This window comes from Manacus vitellinus, unplaced genomic scaffold (assembly GCF_001715985.3).
Source record: "Manacus vitellinus isolate BGI_N305 unplaced genomic scaffold, ASM171598v3 scaffold_15_pilon, whole genome shotgun sequence".
NCBI classification, from domain to species: Eukaryota; Metazoa; Chordata; class Aves; order Passeriformes; family Pipridae; genus Manacus; species Manacus vitellinus.
The window spans coordinates 13,248,206-13,269,272 of NW_021939122.1; the positions used below are offsets into that span (position 1 = coordinate 13,248,206).

The 21,067-nt window shown below is 41.2% G+C and overlaps 1 protein-coding gene across 1 annotated transcript in view; it reads left to right on the forward strand.

The window, feature by feature from the left end:
• The window catches only part of SORCS3 (sortilin related VPS10 domain containing receptor 3), a 196,618-nt gene that overhangs the window by 24,903 nt on the left and 150,648 nt on the right, over positions 1-21,067 (forward strand). Inside the window, exon 3 of the mRNA XM_029958577.1 lies at positions 18,801-18,900. Within this exon, the coding sequence (XP_029814437.1) occupies positions 18,801-18,900 (100 nt within the window). The remainder of the gene's footprint in view (positions 1-18,800; positions 18,901-21,067) is intronic.

Below are 21,067 nucleotides of genomic sequence, written 5' to 3' on the forward strand. Positions count from 1 at the left end.
CTAATTCCATCTGGAGTTTTAAAAACAAGGCAGCTATCACACGTTATTACAGATGAGTGTTAAGGTGCTTTTAATTTTGAGTGGCATGATGCATCTAGCTCCTGACAGGGAAAAAATAGCATTGTGCCAATGAACTTTGCCATCCATGAAAGGTAAATATCCCTTACAGGGGATATCAATCCCTTACAGGGACTGATATTCCATTTGCAGAAAGGAATTTATAATCGTGCTTGCTCAAACATGAGCAGCAACAACAATATTCCTACAAAAGTAGTGAAAAGGGAGATTAAGAATTCATGTTTTCTGCTCAGGAGAGGTAAGATGTATACATACTTGAGAATGTGGGTTTAGCTATCTACTGTTAGAAATGAGGTCAGGAAAACTGTGAATAGAGACTTGAAATAGTCTCAATACCATCCAGTATTTCAAAGTAATTTTTTAAAAGTGTGTTTGTTTGGTTTAATGCAGGGTTTTTTTGTTTTGGTTTTTTTTTCTTTTGTTTTGTGTTGATTTGTTTGGGTTTTTGTATGTGTTTTTTGGGGGGAGTTGTTTATTTGTTTCTTCCAGTATTGGTTTGTTTGTGTCGTGTGAGTTTTTTTGTTTGGGTTTTTTTTCCTTCTGCTGACCACTGTGATTGTCACCATTAGCAACCGGGATTTATGGGTGTCTTAGAGCTGCTCCAAGACAAGCTATGTGTGGGCAGTTTCTGCAGAGGGAGGCCAAAGGTTTGGATGTACTGAGAGAAGGGGGGTAGTTAAGAGAGTCTAGAAAGAGAACTGTGGCACTGTTTTGGCAGAACTGTTGGGCCCAGAGACATGGCTTGTCCTCCTGAATTTGTTCAGTCAGATTTAGTCGTGGCTCTTGAGCGTAGCCTCAGTAGAAGGCTTTGCTTAGGCGAATAAAGGGAGGAAGGCACTATATTGTTGCCTGGGCCACTTTCCTCTTTATCACCTATTTTTGGCCCCTTGATAGTGCGTTGCCGTGTGACACTGTGGTGTAGGCACAGCTGAGAGGGTGGCTCAGATGTGGAAGTGGTGGCTGATGGGTGATGAAAGTGAAGGGACACTGGTGCTGAGGAGATGCAGTGGTGTCTGACTGGGCACTTGGGGCTGCTTTTGGGGGAGCCAGACTTCACTGAAGTTTCTTGGTATGCTACAAGTTTCCTGATGATTATGGGTAAGCAAAATGGTAGTCAAGGTGCCACATCCAGAATATGTCATGACTATTTCATTACTTAGTTTTCCCATTAATTAGTTCTGTTGGTGGGGAAAGCTGTTTTCTACAAGACAGATGAAATACTGGAGAGGAGTCAATGTGGTACCACATTTCAGAGTAAAGATGTGGGCTCAGTTACAATGTTTCATCTCAGTTACAGGTGATTCAGACCTGGCTTTTTCTCCACTTGTGGAGTAGGGAGCCTGAAGACAAATGTCTGAAATCCAAGTGATCTGAACTCCAAAGCTGTCATGCAGATTTAATGAAAAACATTTGTATCAATTCCTTGTTGATCAGGCCTGATTCTTCCCTCCCCAGGATGCAACTTTGATCTTGGATTTCCTGTCTCTCCCATCTTTGGGACTTAGCAAAAGTTGAATGGGCTTAGGGAGTTGTTTCTCTCTGAGCTCTGTCCTCCACCTAACTTAAAAAAGAAACAGCAAAGAACAAAAGCAATTCTCCTTCCATCCTTCTTTTTCTTGTTCATTGGGGACAAAACAAACTTCCCAAGACAGAAGATGAATTTGTGATGAACACGTGGGGAGGTAGCTTTCTCATGCATGTGTATCTCCACCAAGGGCTGAACACAGGATGAATATAGGTGCTAGCATTAGGAATAATTATTAACATCCTGGGGAGGTAAGAATGGGCAAACCAGCATGTGGTGACTTGTCAAACCAGTATGTCATCAGCATTAGAGCCAGACAATCTTTCAATTTTTATTATACTTGTGACATCTCTAATTTCCTTGGCATAATGCACTTAATCCATAATTATAAAATACACAACTAGTCCCTGGCTTTGCTCTGTTCTCATAACATGAGAGTGATTCTGTGTTTTTATTAATTTAACTTTCTACAAGCTAACAGATTGCCATTAAAAAACCCCAGAATTTCTCAACCAGTACAGCTAATAGCTGTATTTCAGCAAAGGTCTCACAGTACACGTTGAACAATAACTACCACTCCTGTGCCACTTGCAGTTTTTAATTGAATTTCTATCCCATGGATATCATGTCAGAGCCATTCATCTGCTCCAATAAGTCTTCTGATATTAAACAAATTCTTCCAAGTTATTATTGTTGTACAAATACTGCTCGGCGGTTCATCTGCATTGCATATACCCTGGTCTGGTGGAGGTAATGCAGTGCAGAAAATCTTGGCTTGTGTAGGCAAAGCAAAGGAATTATTTGGATGCAATTATTGGACGGTACCTTTCCACTTCTCTTGTTGGATCTGCTCTCCTGTCCTGCTTAGCATGAGACACTGATATTGGAAAAATGTTTTACAGCTGTGTTTCTGAGATGGTACTCTTGCTTAGACGTTGTGACTCTTGGAACTGACTGCACTGACGTGATGGTTCAGAATTCCATGTCATGGGGTCTACATAGCTCCAGAATAACAAGTTCTGGCACCATTGAAACTGTGCCCTTGGGTTCAGTGTGTGGAACTGAGGACATCCATGGTTCACTCTCTGCTGTCACCTTAACTCTACCCTTCTCTATCATCTACATAACCTTTTTCTAAAGATGAATCAAATCATTGTGTTTTGTGGAGAGATCTGATTTCAACCCCACTATCCCTCTGTCGAATTCAGAGACTTTTCATGTCCAGCAGTGTGTTTATCATACTGAAACATTACAGTCTATGACTAGTGACTTGGTTTTGGTCTCTTCTTGCTGAATGGTGCCTTTGGCTGATAGCATGGAGTAAACAAAAGCAGGGTGAGATTTCCAACCAAATTGTGGAGAGGGTCTGCATCAGTAGACTGTTCAGGAGAGAAGGTCTGAACTGTGTTTGCTGACTGTCAGTAAGAAAAAGCAGAGGGAATATCTTCATTGCCAGACTAGAAATGAAACACTATCTGGCAAAGTTCTTGATGGGAGTTTTCTCAGGGGGTGCAATGAGAAGTGCAAGTGTGTCATGCTAAATATTAATTACATGAAGATTCTAATGTGCAAAATTAATAGTAATTTCTCAGCATGTTTCTCCGCCTACTCTGTTTTCTATTGATTAGTATACTAAATTCTATTTGGGAATTAATGCTTCAGACACCCTAGAAGTCATAGTGGCACCAAATATCTGGGCTTTGGAGTTGCTACCTCCCAGCTGAAGCTGAGTGTGACGGTGCTAATCCTGTCTCCTTCTCTGTTCAACCTGAGGGACATGCTTGGATGCACTAGTAGGGTGGAGAGAAGCACTCAAACGATGGGCTTGATCTTGGTTGTGCAAATACATAGTGGTTGCCAGTGTCTGCCCTTCAGCATGTTCACAAGAGGTTCTCAGGAAACTGGAGCACTGTTGCTTCTCTGTAGATTACTGGTGTGAGGGCAGGTCTCTGTGAGGGCCAAGTAGTGTCAAGGCCTCCAAGTTGCCCATATTTGAAGAGAAGTTGATCTCAATTCTCCAGCCACAGGTTTCAACTAGAAGGCATTCATTTATTTTTTTATTAAATCATCTTGGGGAATAAATTCTCTTAATGATGTATATATTATGATGACGAGGTCTTACCTGCACTGTGGCACAGGGACCAAAGGACATCTGGGTACTGCCAAATGGGCCATCACTGGAATCTGTTTGATGCATGAAGAAACAGCTGCCTGAGGATATCCTGGTATCCAAAGTTATAAGCCTTGCTTTAAGGACAGCATTTGCTGTATTTATTTACATCCTACTTTCTGGATCCAACACGATTCCAGGAGGTTCTTCTGTGACAACCCTAGTTTTAGTAGCCCCTTGTCTGGATTCAAGCTGTTTTTAGTTCCCACTGCCCTGTGAGCTATCCAGGAAGCATTTCAAAGCATGTAGCAAAATACCATTTAGAGCCTGTCTAGAAACCTCGATCTGAAAACTCTGCCTCTTTATCTTCCTTGTATTAGCTTGTGACAGCAATTATTGATGGTGTCATTAAGGATGAGATAGCATTCCTGGAAATGCATTTAATATTTTCCCTTTTTTTGCTGCAGGGATACTGATAAGTGGTGGCAGAGTGAGATGCAAAAAAAAGGAAAAGAGAGAGATAGAAGGTGGGGGTTAAAGGAGCCCATGTTTATTGTTTGCCCTCATTCATGAAGAAAGTGAGATTAATTAATGAAAAACCTTGTGTACCAGAGCTATTAAAATGTAATCTTTGTAAAATAATTACTTGTACCAAAAACTCATCATTATTTATTTTCTGTTTTCACCATCAGTTATGTAGTAAAGTATGGACAAAGAAATAACCCCTTCAGAAAGCACTCCCAACAGGCTGTTACAATTGCCTTGAAAAGACAGCTGCTATTTCACCATGCTGTTCTGGTTATTACAAATGCACTGTTTTAAATCATTGCAGCTGTGTAATAGTTGCATATGTACATGATGTTATATCTCTTTCTGTGTTCACTCTCTCAGTAATCACTGTGCTTAAGTCTCAATATGAACTTCACTGATCCTTAACTGTAGCTCATTAACATGGACATATTCCCTTGAATCTGAGTCAAGCACAAGTAAATATGTGTGTCTAAAATAGACTCTGGGGAAAGGCTTTTTTGACTGCATGGACTGTGATTAATACAGATACACACCAGAAGGGCTAAAGAGGTGTTGGAAGAGGGAGGAATGGGATGAAATGACTTGGGTGAAGCTTGGTTAAACTTGGCAGATTTCCTGTAGCGGGAGATCCTCTCATCTACTTGTTTATATTTTCAACTGGTTAAATGATGCAAGTTCACCGTAGTACTTGTTTAAAAGTGAGTGATGGGGCTATGTGGAGGGAATGCTCTGAGGAACATGCTGTACTGTGTGGAGGCTTCCAGTTTTGGATGTGATGAGTAGTTTCTTTTGGACATATACTAGCTGAGGGTCTAATATTAAACCATGAACAACCTGCAACACACTCAAGGCAGTGTTGTGAATCCTGCAGGTTTCCTGTCCAGATACCCTCCCACTTACCATCTGAAGGGACAAAGGTGAGGGAAGAATATTCATTTGTTCTGAGCCACTGGCCACTCATGACTGCCCTGATCCTTTGGAATAACCTGCAGAGATGCACCACTTTTCCTACATATTCTTATGCTCAGAGTGTTCACGCACTGCTCATTGATGTATCGGTCATGACTAAATGCTTATGCTTGAAATCATGGCAATATGTGAGCCTTCCTCTTTTGTACCCATATTTTGGTTTCCCCATTGTCCCCAGAGCCAATAAAACCTGTAGAGATGTGCACAGACAAGTCTGCAGAACTACCCCTGCAGCAGGTGGTTGATCAGATCCTTGTTGACTACGAGGGATTTATTTTCAGAGCATTACTACTCAGCCTGCAAGAAGATTCATTTCCAGTATGTTAAAGCTGATGTTAAAACAAACCACGTGCCTTCTGGTAAAGCAGCTAAAAAGGATAAGGAAATGGCCAATGATGAGCTGCCACTATTTCCTAATTAATCACAGGCTATTGCAATTTACCTACTAAAAGATGGGCAACCCTTTAATGCTGACATTATCCATGGGAGACTTGATGGTACCCTCCAGAAATGTAGTATCATGCTTCATTTTGTCATTGGATTTTGAAGCATCAGGCTAAGTAGGATGAAAGAAAAAAAAGCCATTTCTCTCCTGATCTAAATAATATCACTGAAAGAACTTAAGTGTCACTGCTTTAAAACTTTCCAGGGACTGTGAGTGAACCATGCTGGGTTAGAGTACAATTAAAGACACACTTCACAATTTATTGAATTTGGCTCTAATTTCTTTTTTCTTCTTTTTTTTTTTTCATAAAAAAAAACATTGATCCATGGATAGTGCTATCAGAAACACAAGCAACAACTGGTTGATCACTAGGCAGATACCCTGAGCTAGACTAGAGCCCAAGTTCAAGTGGAACTCATGGCCAGAGGTCCAAAACATACAGTCACAGACTTGAATGCTAGGATAGACCATTTCATGGATGGACTCTGAGCTCTGTCATAGCACAGGGCACAGGACCTCACTAAGTCTAGTTTGTCATGGATAAGAAGGTGTGGATCTCAGTTTGCAGTTCGAAATGTCTGCCTCATGTGAACCTTTGTGGGAGATGTCATATTCCAACCTAGACGGTTGGAACAAGAGCAAAATATGTCCTCATGTGTCTCTGGCAAAAACATCTCAACCACTTAGGAAGTCTGTGGCAAAGTAGGAAACCCGAAGGTCTCTGAAGATACCTTCCAATGCCTTTAGTACAAAAGAATTATTTCTTCAGTGATTATCAGAGTCTGCATCTTGATTGTTTATGTTTGAGCCTTTCCATGATTAAATCCAAATGCACAAAGAAAATCTATGGTGTGTTTAGGAAAAGGACTTTACCATCTTGGATCACAGACAATTTTCCCCTTTCACTTACCTTGATAATATGCAGGGTACTTAACTCTTCATTAACTCCATTTAGATAAAAGTCAAGACTTCAACTTGAATAAGAACCACATTTTCAGCCCACTACTTAGGAGCAAAGGCATAGGGATATTTATCCTTGTGTTTGAGGTCCCAAACAAAAGTATTTCTCCTCTAACACCTGGGGGAAATACCATTCTACAGTGTAGTACTGGAACCAGTTCTCAGCTTGAAGTTTATGTTAGATCTCTCTGACTATTCCTTGAGACTATTTCTATCAGACTGGAGAGATGACTGTTCTCTTGCAGTGCTTCCTTTTCTTTCCTTGTGTCTCAGCCTAAGATATCCTCCCTTGTGAGTTTGAAGGGGATGTGCCTTTTCTTGTGCTCCATTTACTATTCCTTTATTGAAAAGACAATCACCCAGCTATCTCCTGGGGGACTTGCTGGAGCTGATTGACTTTTCAAGCTGTTCCCACTTTATTGATCTTCCATCTGAAAAAATTCCAACAGGTTTATTTTCCCAAGGCAAAGTGTTTTGTGTTAGATGAGCTTCTGAGTGCTAAGTGCAAAAGATGACAGGAAAAGGAGGCATTTCTGGGGTAAAATTATGGCTGAACCAACTGTGGTTTGAAAGATATTAGGCAGTGAGGTCTTAGGGCATGATAGTGTGGGAGTGATCAGTTGTGTGCTTTCAGAACTGCCCACAAGTGACAAGAAGTTGGTGGGGAAGAGGGGGATCCCTGCGTTGAGCACCTGCCCTATGGATCACAGCTGTTTGTTAACCTTGGTAATAAAAAACAAGCTTATCTTTTTGGAAAGTCTCTACTGATGCAAGCTTAGACCCCAGTGTCTGCATCTTCGAAACATACTAACTAGAGTCAAGGCTTTAATCCTCGTTCTCAGGGAATGAATGAGACTCACACTTCCAGTGCCAGTATGAAATGCCTACATGCAGTGTAGCACTGGATTTAACTGCATTATGAGAGGTGTAATCCATCTGATCTGACTATTGCCCAAGCCAAGAAACTGGGTGACAACTCTCTTTCGTTTTTGCACTTATATCTCTGTCCTTATATTTCTCAACCAAAATTCTCCACTCTGAGGAACTAGGAGAGGATACAGTGTCATAATCTGACTGTCTGGATGAGAAAGGAACAGAGTCATTTGGGACTATTCAGAACAAACCTGGCTTATTGCCCAGGGACCAAGTTGTATAACCAGGTCACCCTGCAAAGCAAGTGTTGCAATCTACAGAAAAGCATTGTCAGCTGTGTAATCTGGCCTGAGATCTCCTTCTGTCTGGTGAATTATGATGTCTGTGTTATGGAATGCTACAAAATGTTAGTTCAGAAGACTGGGAGGGTTTGCTTCAAAGGATTCAGGACTGTGCTGATTTTATGTTTTGTTTTATATATTTATTTCACATATTGAAAGAGAGCTTGTGCTGTTCTTGAGAAGTCTGTTCTGATTGGGAGTATGTAATCACAAAATACTTGTTGAGAGCAATATTATCTTGAGACTTACTTCAGTTCTTTTCAGGCTCCAAAATCTGTTTACTTCTTGAGAAAACTGAACTTGCACTACTGTTTTGTTTTGTCCACGCAGGTTTAAACTTTGAAGTTTTTAGAAATGCAGAATTCTCACAAATGCAAAATTGTGAGATGCTTGCAAGATGCATTACATCCTCTTGTTAATGTTGTTATAAGTCTATATCTTTATAAATATACACAGATATAGTGGGTTCTGACCTTTTTTGTGTAAATTTGTGTAAATCTATCAGTGTTATTTGCTCACTTGTATGTAATAGGGTCACATTGACTAATTTGGGATCTAGTGCTGTCTTTTTGGTTCTGGAGAAGTAGCATGTAGAGGCTCTCAGTCATTTTGTGACTGGAGGTAAAGATGTGTTCCTAAGTCTAGAAGGGTCTTGCACTGCCTGTTCTCAGCTGCCTCAGGTGGCTCCATCTCATGAGCTTTTTATTTTCGGGAACAGTAAGAGCCAATTCTTCCCCAGGAAGCTAAGTTAACTAAATGTGAAACTGGAGTGCTGAGGAGCCTTGCCTGGGGTCAGTCAGGATTTTGCTGTATTTATGTTCAGATTGTGTGGGTGTGCTGCTGGGGGCAGTAACTCTCATGGGTCACATGTAGAGGAGTTGCAGGTAGACATAAGGCTTGTGGGAGAGGGGTCAACTGAGGTAGAGCCTGGAATGTGTTGCAGGCTGACTGTAAAAGTTGGTTTGGGAATTGTCTGCAATATTTAATATCTATGTCTAAGGAAATAGACTAAATTACCTCTATCAAATGCTCTTTTTTTTTAATTCAGTTTTGCAAAAATTTGCTGATAGTTTGAAAAATTGAATATGCCTTGTGTTATTTTAGAGATGACTCAGATTGATCTAAATGTCCCCATAGTACTGCCTACGACTGATCCCAAAACAGACAGTGTCAAAGGCAAGCTTCTGGTAAACCACCATCCTGGCCACAGCCACCATCCCAGGGGCCATGAGTGGACACTGATGTTTGCATCCCAACTGGGAAACTGAGATTTGAGTCACCTGTCCCCCTGTTTTAGAAGGGTGTGGTGACCTCCTGTCAGGGTAGTTTGTGTAGCTCAGTGTGTGCTTATTCTCTGAGTGCTTGGAAGGACTTCTTTGACATCCCAATCTAGCACAAAAGTAGAGACTTTAGTGATGGGCCAGTTCCAAAGTCTCCCCTTGACATATTGTTCAATACACATTTAAATGGAGTTCCAGTTTAAATACGCACCTAATAGCGTGGATGTTAAATTGAACTTCTCCAACTGCTTCAGAAAAATCCTACATTCAAACCACTTCATTTTGCTATAAAATAATGCCAATTAAAATGATTAGCTACTTCAGAGAACCGTTAGAGAAACATTTTTAGCTATAGTAATAAAAGTAGAAAAGGGCCTGGGAAGGGCCTTGTCTCTAATTAATTATCTAATTAATATCTGATTAATTAATGAGGCTTTGTCATCAAAGCTTCCTTTTATCTTTGAGGCTATTAAAGTGTCCTCTAGACCAAATTTCTTGAATATGTGTTGATAAGGCCATCTTTACTGAGTTAGTCAAGTGCTTGGAATCAAATCAGTATGCTGCCTTGTCAGGAATGCATAAAACACCTCTTTGGAAAATTAGAATACATCAGAATCAAGAACACGATAAATATGACAGATTTTTTAGACAGTACAAATGAAAAATGAGTAATGATGAAGTGTAGTTCTTCAGAGCTGTAAAAAGTACTGTTTTTACATAGATTCTGTGGTAGTGAAATGACCAGAACAAAAAAAATAGAGGCCCTTTTGAAGTCAGACTATCTTAGCTCCAGGTTGGCCCTGTTTCATGGTAGCTGAAGTCTGTCCTGAGTGGTGGCTTCAGGATTGTGGTGTCCTAATCTCACGTGATAAGGTTCTGTGAGGTACCATTTCTCCCAGTGGGCATCAGCTTTGACTGGCCACAAGAATTGCCAGCAGTTCATCAGTGGTGTAATGGGGCAAGCATGCAATTAAGGGAAGTGCTTATCCCAGCTTTTGAGGAGAAGCCATTTCACATTTTATTAGGTGTGTGTTTATACTCTATTTTACCAGTAACTATTGGGAAATCCATATCATACTTCTCTACTTATCTCTGCTGTCTTCATTTTGTAATGGGTAAGTCACAGCAGAGTCCTTATACCATTTGGCACCTGCTTCTAGTAGTAATTCTCATACATATCCTCACAGAATAATAACATTTAAAATGTAGCCCACTCGAGCATTATGATAAATCATGAACTTTTGATCTCAGCCAAGATGACAGAAGTTCCTCTCCTTCATTTGTACTGCCAGCTTAGTGCATGAAATTTTCTAATCCATTTAGGGTGAGATAAACCTTGCTTTGTGCTGCTTTTACTCTGTGTGTTTGTTGCTCTGGTCTCCCTTATATACTGAAGGGTGGAAGACACCTTAAGAGAGCAATATATCCTCATCTGTCTTAGGATGAATAAGTCATCCTCTGAAGTTAACAGTCTCTGTTGATAGGTAGAGAAAAAATGTGGACAGGCTAGGGAGCCAGAGTTACCTAGGTTCTAGGTGGCTAAATTTAAGATGAGAAAAATGGCCATGGCATAGAGAAGATGGAATGTTACAACTGGGGAAGTAGAGTTATTTCAATTTCACAGTAGGAGGCACCAATCTTTGTTGCTTTTGTACCTGCTTGTTGTGGGCTATTCTGCAGCAGAAATATAAAGCAATGCTTAGGAACCACTACACCTGCAGCCTGCTTGCTCTGATCAGAATCCCAGGTTCTCTAAAACAGAATAATTTGTTATAGGCTTTTATATTACAGACACTTGCCTGCCATCCGGTGTTAGGATCCATCGGTTTGGTTTGGTTTATTTCTGCTTCAGAGTAGAGATTTTGCCATCCTCTGGTAGAAGGTAAATGTTGAGTCATCTCCAGAGCTGCCTTTAGCCAAATCTGTCCCCCACAGTGGCTGAGATACACTGCCTCTAGAAGTCCTAGAGCAGGGAATGCCAGTCTGGTACTCCAAGTGGTTTTTCTGTTTGATCTTGTGACTCCTACTTCTGTTCTGTCAAGCATCCCTCTCTTTTTCTGCCATTCTACCCATTTCTTGCAATCCCTCCATCTTCCCTCTTTGTGTCTCAAGAGAGGCTCTTGCCTGTTGGGGTGATTCTGCAGATTCAGATCTGAAACTTCTGCCTTTCCACAGAAATAGTGTATTTGGAGGTAAAGGAAGGCCCAGGTGCAGGATAGAGCAGAGTCTGGGGAAGGACAGCCCATTTTCTGATGGTGAACACTATTTAGGCACCCAATGACACATTGTTCTGGATGGTCAGTGGTTGCTGGGGATGTCCAGAGCACTGCTCTGTTCCTACAGGACAAGTAAAAGTGTCATGCAGACATATGGCTTTCAAGTCAGTCCCCACCATCTCTGTAGGGTGAATATACAAAAACTGTGTCTCCAAAGGCTATTCATGCCCATCTCACTAGCCACCTCTACTAAGGAATGACTTGTGTGAACAGTCCCTCTACTCTGTGAGATGGTGATCAAATGAAATGCTGATGAGTAATCAGCCACTAGAAATGTAAGTGATATTCACATCTTCTGTGTTCTATTGGCCATAAATCCAGATGTGCAATATTCTGTATCCTTTTGTTCAACTCTGAGACATCCAGTGTCCTCCTAAAGGCTTGTATTGAATAAACAAGAGAGGATACCTTTCCTGTCAAAAATAGAAGAGAAAAATCTGCAAGGAGAAAAAAACCAAAGAGGAAGCCAGTGTTCCTAGTTGGCTCCTACCACCTTCATTTTGAACTGCGAATCACAATGACTAACGCATCATGGCAGCTCATTTTTCCTTACCAGTCTCCACCTTACAATATTGATGGAAATTTTTCAACAAAGGTCATCCTCAAGTCTTTCAAATGTTTGATGATGGCAATTACCATTAATCAAAAAAGAAAGGAGGTGGAGGAAGGGTTCTGGTATCATAATAGAAATTGGGGTGGATATTCTGCTGTTTACATGACATGCAAAATAAAAGGAAAAAAGAAGATTTTTCAAGAGAAATTACCAAAACCATGATGTGCTTGAACTTCTTTTTCCCCAGTGGAGTTTCAGGTTTTAGATGCTTTTGAAACACTGTGGAAGTGAAAATCCTCTAGAACTGATGTGTTATAGTTCCAGAAGTATTGAGTATGTAAAACCTTGTGTATGATGGCAGAAAGTGGTTCTATTTAGGTTATATTTATGCTGATATACTTGGATAGTTGTGGTTTTTTTCTAAGAAAGATCTTCCTGATAAAGATTGGTCCCTGAGGCATCCATCACAAAAGATGTAATTGGACTAGAAAAAGCAGTCATAGCATGATCAGAGGTGTGAATAGGTTATACAAGGAGTGGCTGAATAAACAGGGAATCTTAAGACTGGAAACAAAATCTGTGGGGAATATGACAACAAGTAGTGAAATCAAAAATGGCAGCATGGGGCTCCATGATTTTGTACTTGTTAAGTGGCAGCAGTGGGCTCTGAATTATATTATCAAGTTAAAACTAAAGGGAGTGTTTCTTCATACACTACCCAGTTGTGGTGTTTATTACCATGTGATAGAGAAGTTGCCAAAAGCTTCCCTGCAGGATTAGACAGATTTATGGAACTAAAAGCCCACTGATGACTCTTGCACACAAAGGCATTTTCTTCAATTTAGAAAGTCTGTGATATTGCTGTAGGCTGGGAAATTTCACCAGGAAGCAGTACCACATGCTTGCTTGGTTTTTGTTCACTTCCCCAGACTTTCATTGTGGCCCTTAGTTTTCTTTAGTGAGATGGAGACAAAGGGAGGCAGTTGTTTCTGTTTGCAGTTGTAAAATATTCTGGCTTTATATTTATTACAGTCACGATTGGGTAAAAACAAGCTCCAGCAAATGTTGTGCTCTGTGAAGCGAAAGATTCACAGACTACAGATACTGGAATTTCCTTGGTTAGTAAGTAGGCTTAGCTCCACAGAGCTTCTGTGGATACATCTGTTGCAGAATGTCCCCATCCAGACTTACACCAGCTCCAGAGAGGGAAGGACTAAGAGCTGGACTTTGTTTTTTATCTCCATTGAAGCCATTTTTGGTGCTATAAGATAACAGTACACATGGTGTCCTGGCTGTGGGGTTAGAAGGTCCTTTGGGATGACCTAGTTAAATTGTGCTGGTTTGTTTGTTTGTTTGTTTGTTTGTTTGTGGGTTTTTTTGTTTGATTTTGTTGTTTTGTGGAGCTTTTTTAGGGAGGGAACCTCTTTTTAAATTTGTGTTGGTATTTTTTTGGCTTTGGTTTTGTTTTGGGATTTTTTGGTTAGTTTTGGTTTTGGTTTTGGCTTTGGGAGTGGAGGATGTTCAGCTACTGACGGCCATAGTCACCAAAAGCCAGGAGCTAGTTTAAAATGTTCAACAAGGAAGAAAAGAAATAATCTCAAATGGTTCAGAGAGGTGGGGCCAAAACATGCTCAAGGACTGATATTCTTTCAAAAGGGAGCAGACTTCTGCCCTGCCTGTAAATCAGTGGGACCAGTTTCTCTCATGCTGTGGTAAGTTTTGTGTGGTTGGCCTGATCTTGATTTTGAATGCTGTGCTCTGATAAGAACCCACTTAGCCCTTTGGTGCTAAGCAGTGGGGTGGGATTAGCGCTGAGACAGCATTGGCCCCAGCCCTGAACCATGTATGGTCATTTAGGGTAACTGGTGAGAGGGGTTTACAGCTGGGGGTACTCTGGGGGTGGTCCCCATGGACTCTGACTCAGGAGGGGTTTTTCTCAGTGTATCATAGCTTCAGAAAGGCCTTTATTTCAGGGAGGATAATTTGAGGGGGCAGAAGGGGAAGTGAGAGACAGAAACAAATTGTTTCACAAGCAATGGAAGATTGGCAGCCTGAATTCAAGTGTTGTGAAGTTGTGTTCTTTGTAGTGTATTAATGTGTGAGCTGTGTTTGAATGTTTTCCTGCAGCTGGATGTTCAGAGAGATGTGCCTGCTATCATGTTTCATGGGATTTGGTTTTATGCTGCAGCTTTTCTTTGAGCCCTCATAATTACTGTGCTTTTTCTGACTGTTGGTTTTCATGAAACTTGTAGAAACTTTTTTCCTCTTGGGTTTTTTTTTTTCTCTGTCAGACTCGGAGAGAGTTTGCCAATGAGTAAAAGCAAGAAGTTGTTTGGGAGATATGGAGAGACAGGCACACTGCAGGCAGACAGTTTGCAGGCCCATGAGAAGAGAAGCAAATATTAATCTGGTCTGTATGTGTTCCTGTTGCTCTCTGAAGTGCACAGAGAATAGGGATATTCTCCTGCTCATTTAAGCAGAGCTTTGCCTCCAGACAGTTCTCAGTGTGGGGCTGCAGGTATGTGTAGTGGGACTGTGATCTGGAGATGAATGCATAAGCTTCAGAAAATGGCTCAGAATCTAAAATCAAAACCGTGTTGGCTCCTTCTCCACACAGTCAGGGAGAGTCACAGGTGCAGAGGAGAAACCCCCTGACAGGAGAACTGGTGGCACATGTTCAGACAAGGAGGTCAGCTTGTCCCTCCCAGTCATCCAGTGCCAGTATTTGCCCCTCTTTTTCTCCTGAGAGACTGATACATATTTTATAGCCTATCTCCATAGCTGAGTATCTGAGGCTGCAAACAAACAAGCCCACCTTTCTCGGTGTGACAGAGCCCCTGAGATGAAAACCGTCCAAGAGAACAACTCCCCTAAAAGGTATTCACAGGGCATTATTTCTGCCTCTGCACACCTCTACTTCATATGCCTGGGATTGAGCAAGTCTTACCTCAATACTGAAGTTTGCTGGCTCAGGCCTGTTTGTCTGACTCACAGAGAAGCAGACACTCAGATTTACAGGAGAAAAATGGATTTTTTTAGCTCTTGGTGCACTGAGTTATGATCAGGTTTTCTAGAGAGAAGCTTCTTTGCCTGGGTGTATCTCTTGCCCATGAGCTGCCAAACTGTGGGACATTGCAGCAATGTTTTAAACACATCACAGCCCATCAAGGGAGGGCAGTGGAATCACGCAGGTGATTCCCCCCCCCCCCAATTGTTAATAACCAAATATGATTATGGGAGAATTTGCAGTATCCCAGTAAAGTGCTACATTATAAACTTTGCTTTTCCAAAGGGAATATGTAGAATTTGGTGCTACAGTCTGTTCAGGAAAAGGCCTTATTTATTTGGTTATATGCAACTTGTGTTGCACTGAATCAAGTCTTTCTTCATGCTAACCAAAACTAGCAGAGATTCTTCCTCATGGTTGAAAGAAACCACTAGTTAGAAACCAAAAGGCTGAACTGGAATAGAAAAAGGCCCATTCAAAATCGGGCAAGTCCTTGACTTTTATTGCTTTTCACTGTGCAACCTTTCTTAGAGTGTTGCCAGCATCTTGATTTGCAGGATGGAAAGCAGGATAGAAGGGACAACGACTCATAGAATGGTTTGGGTTTGAAGGGACCTTAAAGATAATCTAGTTCTACCTCTCCTGCCATAGGCAGAAACACCAAGCAAATGAGGAGAAGAAGAAGTAGCAGAAGAGCAGGAGTGCCACAAGCCAAATTCATACTGCTTCCAATTGACTGCTTTCAGGTCAATTTAATTTGCCATAAAAGGCCAAACCAAAGTTAAAGCAGGCATTTTGGGTGTGACTCATGTAAAAGGTCTTTTATATCACTGAGTCCACAACCTTTCTCCCCCTCCACTCCTTTAATAATGTGCTTTGAAGTGGATTCTATTCTGACCAGAGGAATGGAAGAGAATATGGTATCCAGTCTACTTGCAGTGTCATGCAAGTGTACGGAAGTGTGGGCTAGTCAATTTGGAATTAGAAGTAATTATTAAAGGAGAAAGGTTTAAATTAAGATTAGCAGCTGAGCCAGAACTGCTCTGTTTCACCTATGGGTCATATGTCTTCAAATTTTCAGGCTTAGATTGCTAAAATCAGGAGGCAATTTTGGTTTTTTTTTTTTTTTTTTTGGTAAATGCTTTTCAGATTAGGCAGTTTGATGGTAAGAGTTTAGCAGGTTTGAGTATCAAGCCACACAGTAGATGATTGTAGAAGCTGAAATGGCTAATTGTAGATGCCTGCTTTTGAAAAAATGAATCATTACCTATATTCAGTTTCTTCATCTCTAGAATAGAGATAATATTTCCCACTATGGCTCTTGGGACTTTGTTATTTTGAATGGATTAGCACGAGACAAAAGCTTTGGATTTTTTGACTGGGAAAGTGCTATGGAAATACAGTATATTATTGTGATATCCTTTGAGACATTTCTGTGAAGTCAGTGGTGACTGTCATGATAATAAAAAAAGCCTCAGAGAACCTAACGAAATAATGATCCTACTTCCTTTCTAGCTATTCTTTGAAAGGGCAAATGCAATGAGTGATAATGATTTAATGAGAAAGAGTCATTAGGGCATCCAGCCTGCATCTTTAGAAGTGCAAAGCATTTTGGGAGAACTTAAAATTACTCGGAGAACAAACCAAAAGTAGCTCTGTCAGAATATTAAACTTTTATTTGTATTCTCTTTTAATGCTGATTGAAACCAGTGATCTCTTTCACTGGCTGTTGGCTGGCACCTGTGTAGTCACAAAAGTGGCTTATTCATAGCTTCAGTGCTGTTGGAAGGGTGAGATCAAGGAAGTACCTCTGCTTGCCCTCTGTGTGTTATCCTCTGCTTAGAGCTTAGTGTCACTTGAGGATTCCTGACCTGTTGAATTTGCATTTATAGGAGGCCTCATGTACTGGAATTAATCGACCTGGATTATTCAGTTTTATTCATAAAGCTGCTTCAGTTTCAAGCATGGCTGGAGGAGGAAAGTTGTTAGGTTTTTTTTGTTTGTGTTTGTTTTTTTTGTTTTTTTTTCTGGTATTGATACCTAGTGAGACAAGAGCTTCAGATACTTTGGAGAGGAAATTTTAATGAAAATAGAGTACATTATTGTAATATCCCTTGGGGCATCTTTGTGAAGCCCAGTGGGTAACAATGCTATGCATTAGTACAAAAAAAAGTACTTTTGTACACAAAAAAAGGAGCTAGTATTAGCTCTATTTCAGGATTGAAGAGCTAAACCAGAACACAAGCAAGTTTTTAAAGACTTGAACCACACCTGACTGCTGACTGTTCAAAGGAGGAAAGTTTGTTCAACCCATTTAAGGAAAGAACCAGTTACAAAATATTTAGGAATTGTCTTTGAAGGATGCATGGAAGCAAATGTGTTGGAGCCACATCAGTGAAAAAAAGCTTTTGTCTTCATGAGTCCTTCTACTTGGAAGCTTGAAACCAGAGGCTGGTTTTGTGGCTTGGCCCTTTTGGTGTCACTCTGGGCTCCATTAGCAGCAAGGAAAGCAGCAGAGCTGGATGCAGACTCTGGCATTGCTCAGTTTCTGCAACCACTTGCGTGGGTGCCTTGAGCTGCTGGGTGCAGTGGCACTGCTCATTGTGATGCCAGGAGGTGGCTTGGGCCATTTGTCTCCTAGACAGATGAGGAAGAGAAAATTGGTCTCAGGGAGAACCACAAAGCTGCATGTGCTAGAGGCTTGCTGAGTTTAGGAATTCAGAAAATTGCTGGAGCGAGTTACTGGGAAAGGCATTGAATTGCTGCATGTTCTCTGATCATCTGTTTGGTAAAAAGCGTGATTGGAAGGGAAGGCAGGGGCCACGGATTCTCATCTTATTAAAATCATAGGTATGACCAGGTAGGCTTTTTGTGAAGGTCTCTCCTTGTCCATCTGCTACAGGTTGTGTTTACTCTGTCCCTATGACAGAAGCTGTGTAGTGTTGGAAGCTCCCCACTGTTTGGATGGGGTGGTCGGGCTTTTCATGCAGGTTGTGATACCCCTCCTAAAGTGAGCTGGTGCTGACCACTCTTCAGGTGTGGCATCCTGTACGAGGTAGCTATTGAGTTGTTCTGGTGGGAAAATCTTGTTTGTTAGGAAAACAGAGTGTGAAAACAGCAGAGAAGCAGGGCAAAGTGAGGTCTCAAACATGCCCACAAATGAGGAGGAGGAAGCTACAGAAAACCCTCTGTGATGAGGCAGCCCTTTTCCCTAGTCACGAATGGATAATACCACCCCCAGATCATCTGCTCCTCTGGGTGGGATTTGCTAGTGTAGGGGCCTGAATCTGTAACTCACAAAAATTAAATGCCTGGCACAAAGTAGAATGGGGGTGACTGAGGACTCAAGATATCAGTTTAGGCACATTTTTATCTAGACATGAGTTCAGCTGTTACAATTCTGAGCCACATTTGGATTCCCATCTCCAAGACAAAAATCAGCCTCCCTAAATAAAACCGTTGTTGATGGGTTTAATTTGGATTCTTATGTTGGATTTATCTGAAAAGAGAATTTGTGCTAAGGATGCTGTTGATATCAGAGTCCCCTCATTTAGATACCATTTGCAGTCCCACTCTGGTAAATGAGATCAGAGCCTTCCCCCAAAGCCCACCTTCATGGGTGCACCACAGCTGCCCAGGTGGTTAGGATCAGTAGATACAGAGACAGACCCTGCCCCAAAGGACTCAAGTTTTCCTCTCTTTTCTGCTAGTCACCCTGAATGAAACACAAAATCTTGGGTTTTAAGCATAATAATGCTCAAGCTGTGACTTTGAGCATCTGTTCACACAGTCATTCCTTTCCCCAGAGCTCTAATAACCACATAAACTCTTTTTGTCTCCTCTTTTCTCCAGGTCAACAGACTATGGCACTACCTATGAAAAGCTAAATGACAAAGTAGGCCTGAAGACTGTGCTGAGCTACCTATATGTCAGTCCCACTAACAAGAGAAAGGTAAGGGAGAGCCATCGAGCTGGTAGCTATAGAAACAAAATCACAGCATTCTGAGAGGAATTATGATCCTAAAGTGAAATCTGGTGGTAATTCGCAAGAGCTTGAATTTACCGCCTAGGTTGCACTAGTACAATTTCACAGAATCCAGTAGAACTGATCCTGTTTTACTTGTGGTGAGGATGGAGCATTTAATTCCCGGCTGAACCTGTTAGAGAAATGAAAAGATTGCTTTTGTTTGCTTCTGACTGTTCACCTTTAAAGAAGCTGAATTCACACAAATGTTTCTGGGATTCTTGCTTACACTGGCTTTGGCTAATATACCTCTCCCTGCCTTCTGTCTCCTTATTATTAGAAATACTGAGTAAGAGGCGTTTATTTCTGCATTTGACTCTTTTTCCCCTTATGCTTTCCCTAGCTAGAATTCGGAGATAAAGATGAAAATGGCATTTTCACTGGTTGCATCATGCAGGGGGGCTGAAAGCAGAATATGCCTGGGAGTGGGTGGGAGACCTACAATTTGATTTGAATGTGTAGGAGAGAAGATGAGGTTACAGCTTTCAAACCCCCTGCTCACGCTTCCCACATGATGCAATTAGGGCTGCAGCTGGCTCACAGAGCACAGTCCAGGAGTTACTCCTCAGTGCCTTTTGGTTTAAAATTATTGCCTGTGTTGATTCAGGGGAGGTAGTGGGACAAAGGCGCTTTCAGCTGCCCACAGAAATCAGCGTGGGAGGGCTGCAGCACGAAGCTAATTGCTGACGGTGAAGTTGCTTTTAAATGGGGTGCAACCTATTCAGCGTGATCACTTCCAAACTGCCATACTCTGTCTCTATCAATAGGTTTTCCAAACTAGTAACTTCCTACTTGTACTGTTCTTATTACTACTGTTGTGGTTTCCATCACTGGTCAGTCTACAGAGGTTCCAGGATTGACGTTTGTTTCAGTGTATCAGACATTGCTCTGATTATTATGCGTATTTGGATGTACAGGGAAGAGGAAGAATGCAGTGGCCAGGGCTCAGCTTATATTTTTCCTGAAGCAGAAGCTGAATTATTGTGACAACTACCTCGGCTTCTTTTTTTTTTTTTTTTTTTTTTGTTTGGTTTGTTGTTTTTTGTTCATTTGTTTGTTTTTAATTTGTTTTTGGTTTTTTTTTTTTTCATGAACAAGATAGATTAAGATGTTTTTTAATGTGCTTTCCTGGCCCTCATAACCCTCCCATATCCAATATGGTGAGAACTGAAGAGTTAATTCCTCTTCATTCTGTTTCCAAAGCAACTCTGCCCACCCAAAAACAGAGGCAATATGCTCGGTTACAAATCTTACGTCACTGGTGTAAAGACTCCCTCAGAAATTGGAGTATGAGGATCTATTATTATCTTCTGGCAATTTCTCAAGCTACCGAGCTTTACAGATTAGCAGTCTTCCCTCTCCTTTTTTTTTTTTTTTTTTTTTTAATTAAAAACACCTACATTGTGTCATATAGTGGCATGGAGACCTATCTTCACCTGGTGATTTCTTATTTGAGATGACAATTTTAAAGAAATATTTTGGTCTTCTGCTTTAAGAAAATGATTTCTGGACCCATCTGTCTGTCCCCTTCTCATCCTTTCTGAGAAATCTTATGAAATTCCCTACAAACTGTAGGGAAAACCCATTGGAGACCATCTTCAGGGCTGGCTGCTGTGGGAACAATTTCTTTCTATTTTTCTATCTCTGCAAAAAATATAAACAATGTTACTGTGCATGCTTAGACAGCTGATCTGTCTGAACTCTGCTTTGTCAACCACCAAAGCAATTCCAAACATTCATGCAACATTTGAAAAATGCCTGAAAAAGGTGTCACTGGATTGGAGCACCTGGAATTTGTCATATTCAGTTTTGGGTTTATTGTCCACCCAGCCCCCTAACAGGTTCTTGAGACTATGCACTGCAAAAAATGCACTTGGATTGCAGTCTTCTCCATTTCTCTGGATGAATATTGTTCCACTGGCTTGGGGAGTAAGCAGAATGGTTTTGCTGAGCTCCTGAGAACAACCAACAGCAAATCACAAAGCAGTAGGTGAATCAGTTGCATTCCTGTAGAAAAAGTCCAAGTCCCTTGTGTATCACCTCCAGCACCAGAAGTGCTGCCTCGTTGAACATGATGCAGTGATCTCTTGTGAGC